The following is a 17,551-nucleotide window of genomic DNA, read 5'->3' on the forward strand; positions in this document are numbered from 1 at the left end:
ACCTCAGGGAAGTAATCTCGGCTCTCTGATATTTCTCATCTATTTTAATGACGTAAATTTCGTCCTGGAGGGCCCTCATCTTTCATTCGCCGATGATATGAAAATATTTTTCCACGTTAACTCGGAGGCTGATGCCTTGTTTCTTTAACAACAACTTGAAATTTTCCAGAAATGGTGCGCGGAAAATCGTATGACACTGAATCCAAGCAAATGTTCCACGATAACTTTCACAAGAAGGAAAGATCCTATTCGCTGCAACTATTCTCTCGACGATGCTCCTCTAACTAAACTCGACTGCGTGAAGGATCTAGGAGTGTATTTAGACTGTAAACTGAATTTCATAACTCGTCAACTGCGTGGTTGGAAAAGCTTCCCGTAGTCTTGGATTCATCATGCGCACTGCGAGGGATTTCACCGATGTACACTGCCTCAAATCTATGTTCAGCGCTCTAGTTCGTTCAAGTCTGGAATACTGTTCAGTAATTTGGAATCCGCACTATCTGAACGGAGTCAACAGAATCGAAGCGGTACAAAAGCGATTTGTCCGGTTCACCTTAAGACGATTACCCTGGAGTAACCCCCATCAGCTACCTAGCTATGAAGCCGGTGCCAACTAATGGCTCTTGACACGTTGCACGTGCGAAGGGATGTGAACCGCGCCTTATTTGTATATGATGTGCTATTCGCTAGGACAGAATGCCCAGTTATTCTGGAGAACATCAACCTTCTGGTTCAATCTCGAACTTTACGTGACCACGCTTTCCTCCGAGTTCCTTTTCGTCGTACCAATCATGGATACCACTCAGCCATATTGGGTCTTCAACGTCTGTTCAACAGAGTAGCTTCTGACTTCGACTTCCACTACTCAAGGAATGCGGTCCGGCAAATTTTTTTTTAACAAATACGTAGTTTTCATTAATATCATTAGGGCGAAATTCCGCCTGTTGATAACGATTAAAAAAAATAAATAAATAAATAAATAGTTATCCAAATAATCCTGCATTATCGACCTTCAACAGGCCTGCCGCTATTAAAGTGTGGTACAATAAAGTAGAAAAGTTGAAATATGGAAAAAGGAAACAAAATAACATTTACTGTGGATTGACATCCATCATAAACAATACCTAATCTATTTCTAAAGGGTGTCCACGATGACATTGCTACACACAAAATTGATTCGCAAAATTCGAGTTTTCATCCGATTGCCATCAAATTTTCAGGGATTGAAAAATAACTATTAAACTTCATTTTACCATTTTACTCGTATTTTATTTACAGTCCGGCCATAAGATTCTGCACAACCTGTGAATCAACCGTTTTTTGCATGTAAACCCATACTTTCTTCAGTTCCTCGACTGTCTTCACTACCTTGGGTCGTTTAAGAAGGTGCTGCTTCATAATCGCCCAGTACTTCTCGATGGGGCGGAGCTCCGGAGTGTTGGGAGGGTTGAACATTTTCGGCACGAAATTGACCTTATTGTCCGCATACCAATTCAGCACGTCCTTGGAGTAGTGGCATGAGGCCAAATCCGGCCAGAAGATTGTTGGGACGTTGTGGGTCTTCAGGAGAGGAAGCAGCCGCTTCTGGAGGCACTCTTTCATGTACAGCTGTCCGTTCATCGTGTCCTGGGTCACGAAAGGTGCACTCCGCTTCCCGCACGTGCAGATGGCTTGCCAAACCAGGAATTTCTTCGCAAATTTAGACATCTTCTGAGTGCGGACATGCTCCGGAACGCTGAACTTATCCTTGGCCGTGAAAAACAGGTTGCCGGGGATCTGTTTGAAGTCGGCCTTCACATATGTTTCGTCGTCCATGATGCAGCATTCAACTTTCGTCAGCATGTTGAGGTACAACTTCCCGGCACGGGTTTTGGCGGACTTGTTCTGCTTCTCGTCGCGATTAGGGGCCCTTTGTACCTTGAACGTTCGAAGCCCAGCCTTAGTTTTGGCCTTCTGGACAAAACTACGGCTTAGGTGCAGCTTCATAGCCACATCCCGAACGGAGGCGTTCGGGTTTCGGTTGAAGACCCCAACTACGCGGTTGTGATTTTTGGTGTTGTACGGAATACTTTTTCCTTCACTTCTGGGCTTCCGATCGGTGGTCAATCGTTCCTCGAACCGCTTAATCACTCGCGACACCGTGGAATTCGCGATTCCCAACGTTTTAGCGATGGAACGATGCGAGAAATCCTTGTTCTCGTAATAAACGCACGAGCTGTTCTTTCGACTCCATTTTCGCGAGTATTGATCACAGGACTTTAAAACTTGCAGGATGTAAACAATGCACTATGAACTAAATCCACCCAAATTTTCATTAAATTCTACCCAACGGTTAAAAAGTTAGAGCAATTTCATCGTGGACACCCTTAAAAACTAGTGAACGTATGCTAAAAATCTCTATAGTCTATTCTCACCTTAATTGCTACTGGTGAGAACTTGAAATTAAATTTATAATAGAAAATATGAATAAAAGGTGGGCGAAGTGAATTAAAACTAGATAGAGACCTTACACTTACGTAAATACAGTATTACTATTAGATAGAAGAACCGATTCTACTGAGCCATTTATTACTTCGTATAAAATAAATTGTAAACTGATTGGAGTTGATAAAATTTGAATTCATTTTTGCTGAAAGCAACAATTATATTTATCGTTAGTAGGTTAACATATCTGATTCTGGGGACATATCTGATTCTAGGCGATTCTAGAAAATTATTCCTTGCAAAATGCTTCCGGAATCTTTCTACCACTTCAATTTTTTCAACTAGTTTGAAGGATACTCTTTGCAGATCCATCATTTGGAATATAAAATTTGTTGGATTTACGACAGCTAAAAGAACTAAATTCAAAAACCAATATTTCGAACAATCTCTTTTTTTTTACATGAATATATATTTATTTCATTTTATTTTTGTTTTATACAAAGTTCTTACAAGTTAAGTGAACAGCTTATGCTTAGCATCTTAATTCTAGGTTAATAAATTGCATTATAAAATGCTCGTTTTATTTGATATGATTTTTTTTGTATTCGAATGTTAGACATTTCTATTTCTTTTTTAATTTTTAATACAAACTACCTACTTAATCTATCCTTAACCTAAACCTATGAAATTACTGTACAGATTCCGGACAATAAAATGCTCGGAATAGAAGCACCTCTCTCCAAATTTTTGCAGGGTAAATGATCTGTTTATAGACAACCATCTGATTCTTCCGACAAAGTTTAGAATTTCTGCCAATCAACGAATACAACGACCGGAGCAGAATATTACATTTCGTGACGATTTTATAACCGTGAGACCTAACAATCAGATACTGTCTAGAGTGAGTCCTAAGTAGACCACTTCTCTGAACTATTTGATAAGTGAGTCACCGAACCGAATTCTTACGTCATCAGACGGAACAAGTCTACTAGACCTCGAATGCGGGGATTGAATAGCCTGAGCCTTCGCCGCATTGGTAACAATTTCGAACAATCACTGTCCTACGTCAAGCTTCCTTATTCAGACAGTTATAAATTCAAACGCTCATCCCCAATTTTGAGGGTATATGCGTGCAGAGTTATACCTCTACTTAAATTTGAACATTTCCACCTAAGTTTGGGGAATGGCGTCCAAGCAAGACGAGCAATGCATTAAAATTTTACTCGCGCATCGGGAAGATCCGAATTACTCGCACGTCTAGTAAGAGAGATCGCAAAAAGTGGCCAAACCAACTTTCACCAAAGTAATCAAAATGTTCGGGGGACGGGTTGACCATCAGTGAGCCTGGGTTAGAAAGAATTCGAAAGCCGGAAGCTGCAGCGACGGCAATGAGAATGACCGCGAAACTAAAAGAAAAATGACATAAACAAGATGAGAAAGAGAAGATAAATATTGAAGAAAAGTAGATGAGAAAAAGAAAAGCAAATAAGAGTAGAAAAAAGAATAAATTAAGTAAAAATATCAGGAGAAAAGGAGAGGGGGAGAAGAGAAGAAAACAAGGAAAAAGAAAAAAGAGTAGAAAAGAAGAAAAGGAAATTGAGAGAAGTTCGATAGTAAATATCTGGAAGACAAGAAGGAGAAAAATAAAATAAAAGAAGAGAGGAAAAAGGAAAAAAAAACAGGAGAAGAGAACAAATAAAGAAGAGTTGAAGAGGAAAAGAAAAAAAGGGAAAGAAAAAAAGATTGCTGGGAAATATGTGTTATCCCGTCCACCATACTAACTAGATATCGCACTTTCAATTTATCACTTGTTCAATTTTCTTCATATTTCTCATAAAGACAAGAAACTCCTTGGATAGCAAAAAAAGGACCTTGATTGGTTTTGTACGAGAAATCAAACTAAAAAAATGTTCGGGGATTTGAGCAAGGCTAGAAATTTCACTCAGTTGTTTGGCTGAATTTGGCTTTATTCGAAAGATAATTCTTTGCTATTTATGAACTACGTTAAATGGAAGTAAGTAAAATGAAAATCTAAAAATGAAAAAAAATGGCGTCCCACATCAAACTGCATCACGGGAAAACGCTGTAGAAAATTACCCATTGGGTATTTTCTCTTGAAAATTTGGGCAGAAGTAGTTTGGAGTGTATTGTTTGTGCTGTATTTTCTATCGCTGTCATTTCCAAAAAAAAAGAGAAAAATTGAATAAAATAAGACAAGAAATAGGAAAAAAAACAAGAAGTGGGTGAAATTCAAACCTTTTTTTAATATGCTTCGGATTGTTCGATTTGGGTCAAATATGCACAGTTTTGTTGTAAAATTCATTGCGATTCTAAAAATAACTACATAATGTCTCTCTCATAGAAGTACTGGTTCTTATTGGCTAAAAACTCTAGCAATAGATTTTTACAATCTTCTCTTGATCCCAATTTTTATCACATAGGAAGTTTTGTAATTCGAGAAAAAGGAGTTAATCGCTTGGAGATCCAAATTTAGTGTATTGCAATAACAAAAAAATTTAAAAAAAATGATTGAAATAAAAAATAAAATTGCACGCATACTACTGTTACAGTATCGGCACCATAAACGCTATTTACTATTTCAGCATTTTCGCCTTTATAAAAGAAAAAGAGAAAAATATACCGAATTTTCTCTTTGTGGCCTTCCATTGTTAAAACCCTGTAACTCATAGCTGAATGGAACAAACCAAAATCAGCAATAGATATTTTTTTTTAGTGTGAGATGTAACCTAAACTTGAAATTGTATGATCGTTATTACTCGAGATATTGATCACTAAAGCCAGCTACCGAAAAAATAATGGATTATATCTGGAAGACACGGAGGAGAAAAGAAGAAGATAAAAGTAAATAAAGGGTGTGTCACATCAAATTGCATCACGGAAAAAACTCTGTAGAAATTCGCCCAGTAGACCGATCCTTTTGAAAATTTTAGACAGTAAAATAAAAACTATTAAACAATTTTTGGCATTTTCTTTTTTCATACTTCATACTTTTTTCATATTTCGAGCCCAAGCCCGTATGCTCGCACTTTCCTTTTTACCCCGTCCATAAGGTTCTGTACAACGTCAGGTTGTAGTTTTTTTTTGAACAGAAATCCATTTTCTCTTGAAGTCCGCCTCCGATTTGACAACTTTTGGATTTTTCCGGAGGGCCTGCTTCATAATCGCCCAATATTTCTCTATTGGGCGAAGCTCCGGCGCGTTGGGCGGGTTCATTTCCTTTGGCACGAAGGTGACCCCGTTGGCTTCGTACCACTCCAACGAGTCCTTTGAATAGTGGCACGAAGCGAGATCCGGCCAGAAGATGGTCGGGCCCTCGTGCTGCTTCAATAGTGGTAGTAAGCGCTTCTGTAGGCACTCCTTAAGGTAAACCTGCCCGTTTACCGTGCCGGTCATCACGAAGGGGGCGCTCCGCTTTCCGCAAGAGCAGATCGCTTGCCACACCATGTAGTTTTTGGCAAACTTGGATAGTTTCTGCTTGCGAATCTCCTCCGGAACGCTGAATTTGTCCTCTGCGGAGAAGAACAACAGGCCCGGCAGCTGACGAAAGTCCGCTTTGACGTAGGTTTCGTCGTCCATTACCAGGCAATGCGGCTTCGTCAGCATTTCGATGTACAGCTTCCGGGCTCGCGTCTTCCCCACCATGTTTTGCCTTTCGTCGCGGTTAGGAGCCTTCTGAACCTTGTATGTACGCAGGTCCTCCCGCTGCTTGGTCCGCTGGACGAATGAACTTGACAAATTCAGCTTATTGGCGACATCCCGGACCGAACTTCTCGGATCACGTCTAAACTGCTTAACTACGCGCTTGTGATCTTTTTCACTGACGGAGCATCCATTTTTGCCGTTCTTCACCTTCCGGTCGATGGTTAGGTTCTCGAAGTATCGTTTTAGTACTCTGCTGACCGTGGATTGGACGATTCCCAGCATCTTACCGATGTCCCGATGTGACAACTCCGGATTCTCGAAATGAGTGCACAGGATTAATTCACGACGCTCTTTTTCGTTCGACGACATTTTTCCAAATTTACGAAAAATTGACAGTGAATCATGGCCAACGTGATCTATACACTCGTATCTGATTATAAGCGAAAGCTGAAGATATAATTCCTAAAAATTAAATTTCTACAGCGTTTTTTTCGTGATGCAATTTGATGTGACACACCCTTTAAATAAAAATAAAATTCGCTTGGAAATTGGAACCTGATAGGGAAAAAGGAAAAAGGAAAAAGGATGAGAAGAAAAAAGAGAAGAAGAGAAAAAGAGAAGAAATAAAAAAAAGAAAAAACAGAAAAAAGAAGAAGGGAGCAAGAAAAGAAGAAAAACATTGAAGAACAAAAGACGTAGATAAGAAGAAAAAAACGAAGAGAAGAAAAAAGATATAATAAAAAGAAGAGTAGGAGAGGAAAAGGATTGAAGAAAAGAAGAGAAGATGAAAAAATAAAAGAATGAAAGGAAAAAAAGGAAAAGAGCAGAATAGTATACCAGAACAAACAATAATAGAAGGAAAGAAGAGAAAAAGAAGAAGACTTCGCTATGAAATATCTGGCAGATAAGAAGCAGAAAACAAGGATAATAAGAGTATGAAAAAAAGAAAATAAAAGAAGAAGAGACGGATTGAAGAAAAGAAAAAAAAAATTGAATAAAACAAGATAAGAAGAAATGATGAGTAGTAGAAAGAAAGAAAAGGAGAAGAAGTGAAGCTTACTAGGAAACATTTGGAAGACAAGAAAATGTTAAAAGAAAAAGAGAAGAAAACAAGAGAAGCGAAGAAGAGAAGGATCGAATGCAAAAAGAGAACAAAAAAGGAAAAAGAGCAGAAAAGAAGATAAGGAAAAAAAGAATAGAAGAAAGAATGGAATGAAATAAAGAAGAAGGGAAGTTCGCTTGATAATATTTAGCTGAAAATAAAACAAAGAGAACAAGGATTAATGAAAAGATTAATAGAAGAAAAGAAAAAAGGAAAAATGATCAGAATAAAAGGAGTGTAGAAGAAAAAAAAATTTCGCTAGGAAATATCTGGCAGAAGAAGTGGTGAAAAGAACAAGTGGGTGGATTATATGTATGAAATAATCGCAATATTGACGTGGGACATGTGTGACATGTGACATGTATTTGTATTGCTTGAATGAAACAATTTTCGAATTAATTTTTATTAATTTTATTAATTAATTTCGGTGGGAACAAAAGTTTCCCCCAACTTGCATGTATTTGCAATGCCAATTTCCCCAGGCATCTTGGTTTCGATGGCTGTATTGGGAAAACCGTAAATCGGGCCAATCAAAACGGAGCAGTGTTACTCAACTGCTTAACTTAGGAAAAATAACATTTTATATATTGTGAAAGATGGGTAGAAATATTTCCTATCAATTGATGCCAACATCTTCCCGATCTATCGAGTCATAAGCATTCGAAATATTTCATTATTTCCTGCATGATCTGTGTTTGGGCTTATATTTTAGTCTAGATAAAAAAGAGAGTAGAAGAAAAGAAAAAAAAAAGAAAAAAGAAGAAGAAGAGAAGTTTACCAGGAAATGTTTGACAGATAATAAAACAATGAGAACAAGGAAGAGTACATGGATTAATAAAAAGATTAAAATAATTAAAAAGAAAGAAGAAAGACGCGAAGGAGAAAAGATGAAGGGGAACAAGAGAAGAAATATGAAGGGGGAAAGGAGTAGAAGAGAAGGAAGAGTAAATAGAGAAGAAAAAAAGAAGTAGAATGAGAGATGATAACGAGACAAGAATAAAAGATTAGTAGAAGAGAAGAAATGAAGAAGGAGAAGGAGAAGAAGAAGGAGAAGGAGAAGGAGAAGGAGAAGGAGAAGGAGAAGGAGAAGGAGAAGGAGAAGGAGAAGGAGAAGGAGAAGGAGAAGGAGAAGGAGAAGGAGAAGGAGAAGGAGAAGGAGAAGGAGAAGGAGAAGGAGAAGGAGAAGGAGAAGGAGAAGGAGAAGGAGAAGGAGAAGGAGAAGGAGAAGGAGAAGGAGAAGGAGAAGGAGAAGGAGAAGGAGAAGGAGAAGGAGAAGGAGAAGGAGAAGGAGAAGGAGAAGGAGAAGGAGAAGGAGAAGGAGAAGGAGAAGGAGAAGGAGAAGGAGAAGGAGAAGGAGAAGGAGAAGGAGAAGGAGAAGGAGAAGGAGAAGGAGAAGGAGAAGGAGAAGGAGAAGGAGAAGGAGAAGGAGAAGGAGAAGGAGAAGGAGAAGGAGAAGGAGAAGGAGAAGGAGAAGGAGAAGGAGAAGGAGAAGGAGAAGGAGAAGGAGAAGGAGAAGGAGAAGGAGAAGGAGAAGGAGAAGGAGAAGGAGAAGGAGAAGGAGAAGGAGAAGGAGAAGGAGAAGGAGAAGGAGAAGGAGAAGGAGAAGGAGAAGGAGAAGGAGAAGGAGAAGGAGAAGGAGAAGGAGAAGGAGAAGGAGAAGGAGAAGGAGAAGGAGAAGGAGAAGGCGTAATGTTTATGCAAAAATGGGAATGCTACCAATGTTCATCTACTTACACTATTTACTAACTGGTAAATTGTAATTTGTAACATATTAAACAAATTTTAGAGAATTTTTTTTTGATTGGTATGCAACGCATCAAAATCCGTTCGCATGCTGGTTATTGATATTAAAATATTCCGTAAAAAGTAGAAGAGCCTGAGCCTAGGGACACGAACGGAAACTTGACGTAGGACTTCGAGAAGATTTTGTAAATGTTCAGAAATCCGTAAATTTGATTCATTCAATACTCTATACGGTGGTTCTAGAAAAACCATTTGTTAAATGAACTAAACTGAACTTCAAACGGATTATAAGAGTTGTAATGACAGAAATAATACGGAATCATTAATTGTTAAACATGTCTATTTCCAATAGAAAATTGTTGACAAAATAAGATAAATAAATATTTCAACATCAACAATTTTCAATTTGCTCTCCCTGTAGAAAATTATTTGTATACCACATTCTTGAATTATTTTTCGTATCGTTCGTGAACGATTTGCCTGTCTCTACCATGGAGACTATCGCCCGAATTGTATGCATGTGTCTTGATGCTCTTCCCCCCACGGCGTAAGCGGCGAGTTAAGTATTTAAACATACCTACTTAATACGCTAAATTGTTTACATGTTTCACTATCTTCACTGTTTGTGTTGCGATCAAAAAAATTGTTGAAAAGATTTCCTATCTAATGGTATATAATATAACATTTATCACAATAACGATTTTGCGTAATATGCATATGAAATCTCTGAATTTTTCGCAGAGTGACCTATCAGATTTGGAAATCACGCGTACAGCAAGATTAACGTATCGAAATTGTCTTGAATGATAAACGGAAACCCCTTATAGCACCGAACTTCAAGTTCGTTTTTCTCGAAATCCAAAAAATGTCACATGGTCCGGTCTGAATTAACACCGACCATATGCGAAGAGTTAATGCACGCCTGTGAATGGCAACAAAAATAATCCAAAATACTATATGTTACAGTTTGTGGATGCTTTAAAAAACTTACTTTCGTTCGTTTGCCGCAATCGTCTTAAGCAATGTCTTCGTTCTACAATACCGACGCCATCGGGAGGATTACGATGACTTATCTCTTCATTCGTACTCCATTCAGCTCCTCATCCTAATTCAGACCACCTCGCCTTCCCGACATCACACGTGGGTTTCCCCTAGAACAACGGACGATGATGACGACAACTCAACGGCTGGAAGAAATTTCCCTAATCGCTTCGAAAGTACCAAAGCACAAGCCATCGGCGGCAACGTGGTTACAATAAACCGCTCTGTATAATGTCAACCGAGCCGAAGCTCGCATTCTAAAATCCCAAGCCGGAATTTGAACTCCCCCGCCGCAAATCCGGTGGTATTGAGCGGAGAAGAGCCAGAAGGCCAGACATCAAAAATCCATAAAATGATAAGCAACCAGCAGCACTCGGCAGCAGCAGGACTTTAAAAAATTCCACTCTAACTTTCACTTTTCCACGGTCACGCTACATAAAGCTTAATTAAAGAAATTGAAAATCAATGAGCCGTCGCGTTTTCCAATCCGCGCGCATCCCTAGTGAACCCGAGAGTGGTGGAAGGAAAATTAAAGCCAGAACTCTGGCAGCTCCACGCTCCCGTTCCGGATGCTGTACTTTACGTTATTTTTCCTTGTATCTCTCTGGCGCACGGTCTCTCGAAGTGCCGTGGCGTGGCCACTGTTCGACTCCGATCCTTCCTCCCAGAAGCTCGATAACCAGATTGTGAAATTCCCGGGAGTAATTCCGCGCCAGGCAAAAACTCAATTTACTTTATTAATTTTATAAAACACCGTATTAAAATTCATTTTCGTAAGAAGCGTTTCTTCTTTCGCTAGTGGTTTTTTTCTTCACTCTCTCGTCTGTCGTATCGTTTCCCATCATCATGGGCACCCTCAGTGGAAGATAGCGGGGAGCAGTGCGAAGGTCCGCCACGAAGGAGAGAACCGTTCGTAAGTTTGTTTTAATTATAATCAAAATATATTGTGTTTAATTATTTCCCGCCCACGAACACGAGCGCTGCTGAATCGGCACTACGTGACATCCGCGTGCGCCGCTGAATCGGTGGAGAGCAGCGGAAGCTGTAGTTAATTTACGAAAATGTGGCCATTTTCTCCATCGATTCCCGCTAATCTTTTGCGGGCTCGGTGTTAATCTAATGCGGTACGGTAATGACGAATAAACTTTACCCGAAATGGGCATTCGTTCTGTGGGTTCAATGTGCAACCATTCATCCGCCCATTGAGGCGGAATTCATTGCGGATCGAATGTGTTCCTTGTGTGATGTAAAACTAGAACCTTGTGTGGAGTCGGCTCGAGTCTTGCTAACCACAATCGGATTATGTAAAAACAACCATCAACCGCATTTTGCCATTCGGAACCATTCTTTCCTGCTCCACGGAGGGTCTAGGTTCTGAGCCCCGTTCTTGTGAAAACGAATGCAAGAGAACAGAAGTTATTATTGGAATCAAATTAGGAAAATATGTGCAGCTGTCTTATCTATTAACGCGCAGGCGCTGGGGGAATGCTGTTTGTACACACTAACCAACGCTAATATGTCTGGTTGTCACTTTGCATAATGGGGAATGCAGTGTTCTCTATTGCTGGTATTCGTAATTAGACGAAGGCGTTTCCAATTTCCATTCCGGGACTCAACCCACTGGATTCCCGATTAAAGCATGATGAAGGTCACAATATCACATGAATAATCTTTTCTGTTGAATTGAACAATTCGAACACGACAAATTCGAATGAAATTATTGTTGAAATTGTGGTTTTAATAACTACAATGATTGTTTTTTATTTGTTCATTTTTACAGGCTCTGCTACATAGGTTTGATCAACTCAAATATTATTTCATTTACTTTTTTGTCTTATTCTATGGAAAACCGATTGCTTGCGAACGGCTCGAGATAAGTAGCGGTATACTTTCTTCAGGAAGAGGAAAGGTTGAAATTATTAGAGCATAACAATAGGTCAACAATGCAAAATTGAATATCAACTATGAGGTAAAAGAATTTTTTTTTCTGAAAATCTTAAATCTTCCCAATCTTTATTCTAGGCTGTGGAGCAATGTTTCGCTATTTTTAGCGAAAATGGCATTGAATGAAGCGAGAGAAAAAAGAGCGAAACGAAACATTGAAAAGAAGAGATTGTGTTGTGACAGCTTACACGATGACAACCGCAGTGCAATGAATATTCACCTTAAGTTTGCAACCGATGAACACAGCTCTCGCCGATGGAAAATAACACATTCAACATTCGGCTTGCAGTGTGTTGTATTTTGATGCCGCTTTAGACCCGAAAACAATGCACGAGTTCTTGAAAATTGAATGATCGATTGTAAAAAGTCACCAATAAGCTTAAAACACTCCTAAATTAACACAAGTTCGTCCACGGTAAACAAACTGACCGACGATGTGTGTAGAACCATCTTTCTCTCTCTATCACACTCTCTATCTCTTTCGCTTTATCTATCTCTCTCGCTCTCTTTCTCTTTCTCTTTCTCATTTTCTATTATATATCTCTCTTTCTCTTTCTCTTTCTCTTTCTCTTTCTCTTTCTCTTTCTCTTTCTCTTTCTCTTTCTAAGTAAGTAAGTAAGTTAGCAGCTCTTCCACCAACAGCTGTCATATAGTTTGACAGCTCCTGGTCGATCTTTTTGTTAGATTTCTTTTCAGATGCCGGTGGGGCACATTCGGACACTGTTTAATACCTCATCAAATTTGTGTCGAATTTGGATTGGATTGGATTGGATTGGTACTACAAGAAGCAAACCGATAGAGGCAGTATCAACGAAGATAAGATGCAAAGATCTATCAAACTAGTTTCGAGCGGAACTTCTTCATTGATTTTTGATGATTTTTTTTGTGATTTTCACAGGTGGTCCAACTAGGTCCATTGGCTTTGCTAATTGCCGAACTAGCTGTTGAATGACGGGAAAACTGGTTCTCAACGTTCCGGAACATTTAAAAAAGGTAGCAAAAAGCAGCGTAAACGAATCAGTTTTGTAATTGCTCGACAATTACAAAAGATATTGCACTTTGGAAATTATTAAATATTGCCGAGAACATGGCATAATTCATATATCCTTTCTACCTAATTGTACACATTACCTACGCTGGATGTTTCAGTTATGGGCCCTTTCAAGCAAAAGCTCACAGTTTCCCAAAAAGATTGGCTACTGAACCATCCTGGAAACATTATTTTTGTATCCGACCTTGCAGGTATATTGCACCGATTTATAATGCTTATTTCACTTCAAGTAATATCCTAGTTGCATTAAAAATGACAGATTGATATCCATTCTCAAGAAGTGTTATTTTCGAACAAGGATTTGAAATACTCAAATGATTTCACCAATTGGAGCGGAGTTGGCAACTGACTCATCAGGTGATACAACAACGCTGCAAAACATTGCGTCTACAGCACAGAAAAATTTTACTTTTTCAACTTTGTCCCCGGAAAATGTTGAACCTTTTTGCAAAGGTTTCACCGGGGAAAACCACCTTTCGAAGACGGAAGAAGGGAAAATCACGAATTTTGACAGATTCTTCATAGCTAGCACATTCCGTTCAGACAAAAACTATGGATGGGTTATACCTATGATATAACCGCAAGGTTGGCGTAGGACTGCCGTTGGCTTAGTAATCATTTGTTTTTGTTTCAATTAGCAATAATCGCACTTCCTCACTGGGTACGATATCGTCGCGGCGCAGAGCTATTGATTAAATTATTGATTAAACTAGTGAATGAATGAAACAATTTACGAATTAAATTGCAAAAAAAATCCCAATTTAGGTCAATTCATGCATTATGGTAGTGGTTATCGCAGCAAATAGTTATCAACATTTTGCCTAATCTTCAAACGGTATGCGTTCAAGTTCAGTGAGCTGGCGACATGAAGAGATATCTTCCAATGCAGTCTTGAATAATCGAGCCAAAGTGTTGCATTTGTACTCGCTTTTGTAGACCGTGATAGCAAAACGCATTCCGAAGTGTAAACATGCATGGGGGTATAAAAAGTACTGCCGAGATCTGGAATGCCGATTTTCCCAACTTATTGGTTTCAGAATCTGAGTTGGGAAAACACATTCCGGTTTGCAAAAACGCAAGCGAGTACAAAAGTACTCGCAGCTTGAATCTAAATTTGCAAACCACGTTCTGTGGTTTTAAAATCTGTGTTAGGGAAACATTCCAATTTGCAAAAACGCAAAAGAGTACAAAAGTACCCGCTGCTTGCATCTATTTTGCAACGCCAGTCTCCCCAGAGTTCATGGTTTTGAAGTCTGTGTTAGGGAAATATTCCGATTTGCAAAAGCGCAAACAAGTACAAAAGCACCCGCTGCTTGTTTCTTGTTTACAATGCCGATTTCCCCAGGCTGGTATTGAAGTCTGTGTTAGGGAAACATCCATTCATTCCTGCGATTGTACCTCAATCGCTGTTCAATTATAACTGAGTGGATTTCCGAGCGGTGATTTCAATAGCCTGTTTTGAACGAAATTTTAAGGCTATTGAAAGTTTTTTGATAAAAAAAAAGTAACAAGTATATAACGCGTGAAGCGTTTATCATACCATTTCGTTCAGTTGTTTAGGAGCTATTAACGCTCAAAATCTCGGTCTCCGGCGTAACGCTTACGTTTTCGAAACTTTGGTTGTACACCCCGGTATAGAAATGAAAGACGTAGTCCTACGTCAAAACTGGTAAACAGAATAATGCAGAAAATGCTGAAAATAAGAGGAAACGGAACAAAATGTTGATAAACACAAAATTTTCACAAGGTAAGGTAAGTTTTTTTATCGTTGTCCGAAAGTGACCCACATATGGTAATAAGGTAATTTTCAAAAATTCGAATAAACCATTCGTAATCGCATCAACGGACACCTCTAACACACACATATGATACTTCGATATCCAAATAATAACCAGGATGAATTCAGGATTGTTTTTGAAGTTTACGAAGTTTTGAAGTAATATTACAAATCAATGAAAAAAAGTGTTCGAATGTGCCCTCCTCTTTCCTATATTATTCTTACTCCACCCGAGCATATGTGGATTCTGGTTCGGAGGTAACCTGTGTTATTTTTTTATTTTGACCAATCTGATCGCTTGCTCGAATTTCATATAGAACAGCGGTACTCAACCTTTTTCTCATTGGAGCCACAAACACCCGTTTACCATGGTGTCGCAGGCCGCAAAAAATAGATAAATTTTATGTTCAAGATACAATGGCATTGTTAACGTAGGGCTACAAAGTTATAGCCGGCGAGAACAAACATTATATAAAATTCTTCAGTCAAACATTTGGTAGCATTGGCAAGGACTGAGGACCGAAAAATTCGAGCAGATAATACTATACTCCCATACTATTAGCATTAATATGTTGATTGCTCGCTGTCTAGAGCTAAATTAAAACACTGAATTTATTAAACATCCATGTAGTTTCTTAGTTTCTCTTAGCAACATTACATCTTCAACGCTCCCAAAATCAACGCCCCAAAGAACACGCAGAACGGTAACAGAACATCCGAACCGAATCGATTGTGTTGTGGTGATAGTGTCGATAGTAACCGCTCCACAATAAGTTTTCACATTCTGTTTACCCCCGAAGAACACAGCTCTCACCACTGAAAAATATCTTATTTACAACCGGATTGAAATGTGCTGCGAATTTGACGCCACTTTCAATCTGGAAACAATGCTTGAATTCACGAAAATGTAATTGTCAATCGGATAAAAGTCGCAAATAAGTCATTCACGATTCCGCTGTCCAGTCATCCAGACAGCGACAGCGAGACTTTCCAAATGGCCTTACCAAAAGACGAGTGTTAAGTTCAGCTTTCCGATTGGCCTTTTTCAAGGCTAGAGGTGAATGAAATGAGAAATTTTTAAGGCTCTGATATTCTAAACATCATGATTGTCATCACCAATAAGTGCGAACATATTACTAAATTCACAAAAGCTGTTTTCCAACAACAAAAAATATAAACATCTATTCGCTTTTCATTGTTTGGGATATTATTTCAAAATACATCGAAATTTTTAAAATAATCATTCCAAGTTTTGGTTACAATGAAAAAGGACCGAATGATGGTTTTGTAGAAGCAGCTGAAGATGGTTGATTTATGCTTCATTATTGTTGTAATCAGAATACCAGCAATATGGGAACCGACACGGTTGGTTCTATTTAATATTTCTCATCTGCTCTGCTTCTGGCTGAGGAGAAAAACTGAACACGTCTGTTCAACACAGTAGCAAAACAGAAACTGAGCCAGGTTGGCCAGGTCGAGCACAATATTTTAGTGTCTTCACCACCAGCCGTAGACAAGCATCAATTGCTGGCCAATCTTGACTGAGATAAACTTTCAAGCAGGGACCCATATTTACAGATTTTTGAGATTTCAATAGTTTGCTTTCAAAGCAATTGTTAGGCTATTGCAACAAGTTATCGGGTCAACCAGTAACAAAGATCATTCGTACACCTTTTATCTTTCGAAGGAACTAATTGCATACCACCTCGTTCAGCCGACAAAGAGGTATTAATGCTTAAAACCTTTTTACCCCAAACGTAGCGCTCTCATTTTCGTAACTTTGAATTTACATCCCAGTACAGATGCAAAAATACAGAAGCACTCTCCGCATCGACGCGGTGTCACCACCAAAAAAATGGTATCACTGTGTGCGATATCTGCGTTTCATTCTTTCTTTGCATCGAGCAAAACCAGCAGTTGACAGTGTGTGACATCAGCATTGTATTGCAGCATTGAGACTGCAACCTGCTAGCTGGAGCGGGAGTGTGACTTTATACAGTACAATTATACAGGTTTCAGAATGTTCCTGTTTATTCGCCTCTAGCTTTGGAAAAGGCCAATTTCAAAAAATTAACTAAACTCCTAACTTTCAGAATAACCATTTGGAAAGCCTCGCTGCCGTCTGATCGCTAGCTGGATGGCTGAAGAACCGTGAATTTTGAGGTCTGAAATCGCGATTTGATTGCACGGATGGGTAAGCACTCAAATAGACAGAAAAAATGTATTGGATTTTTTTTTTGTTTACAATTTTATGAAACTTGCACAATTTACGAATTAGGGAATTGTAATGTAGGGTATATCAAACGAATCCAGGAGAATTTCCGATCCGATTGATATGCAGACCATCAAAATTTAGTCGCGGTAGAAAGAGTTATGAACGTTTAAACTATTTCATGAAAACGTGCCCTGTTTTCTGATATGACACCATTACTGAAAGACTTCAAAATGGTTTAAAACTTAGTAACATCGGACGGGCCAACCAGAAGAGCCCACGGTTGGCCGCAGGTTGAGTATAGCTCCTATAGAAGGTAGGCAAGCATATTTTGTGCGAGTGCGAGTTAGTTCTTCTTCTTGGATAGCACCAATGTTCCCAGTGGAACTTTGGCCTTCTCAACGTAAGTATTACTTGCGTCATTTTTACTAGTAGTACTTAGTTGATATTTCTATGCCGAATAATACGTCTTGAATGTATTCTGGGGTGGCAAGCTCTAGAATGCGCGTGATCACAGCGCAAGTCGGAAAAAAATTCTTTGACGAAAAATCCCCCGGCCCGAACGGGAATCGAACCCGAACCCCCGGCATGATA

At 39.0% G+C, this 17,551-nt stretch overlaps 1 protein-coding gene across 1 annotated transcript in view; it reads right to left on the bottom strand.

Moving 5' to 3' along the window:
* Positions 1-1,272: 1,272 nt before the first annotated feature.
* Positions 1,273-17,551, bottom strand: part of LOC129761589 (uncharacterized) — an 87,687-nt gene continuing 71,408 nt past the window's right edge. The window contains exon 2 of the mRNA XM_055759324.1: positions 1,273-2,256. Coding sequence (XP_055615299.1) covers positions 1,273-2,256 — 984 coding nt within the window. The remainder of the gene's footprint in view (positions 2,257-17,551) is intronic.

This window comes from Toxorhynchites rutilus, chromosome 1, assembly GCF_029784135.1.
Source record: "Toxorhynchites rutilus septentrionalis strain SRP chromosome 1, ASM2978413v1, whole genome shotgun sequence".
Classification (NCBI taxonomy): domain Eukaryota; kingdom Metazoa; phylum Arthropoda; class Insecta; order Diptera; family Culicidae; genus Toxorhynchites; species Toxorhynchites rutilus.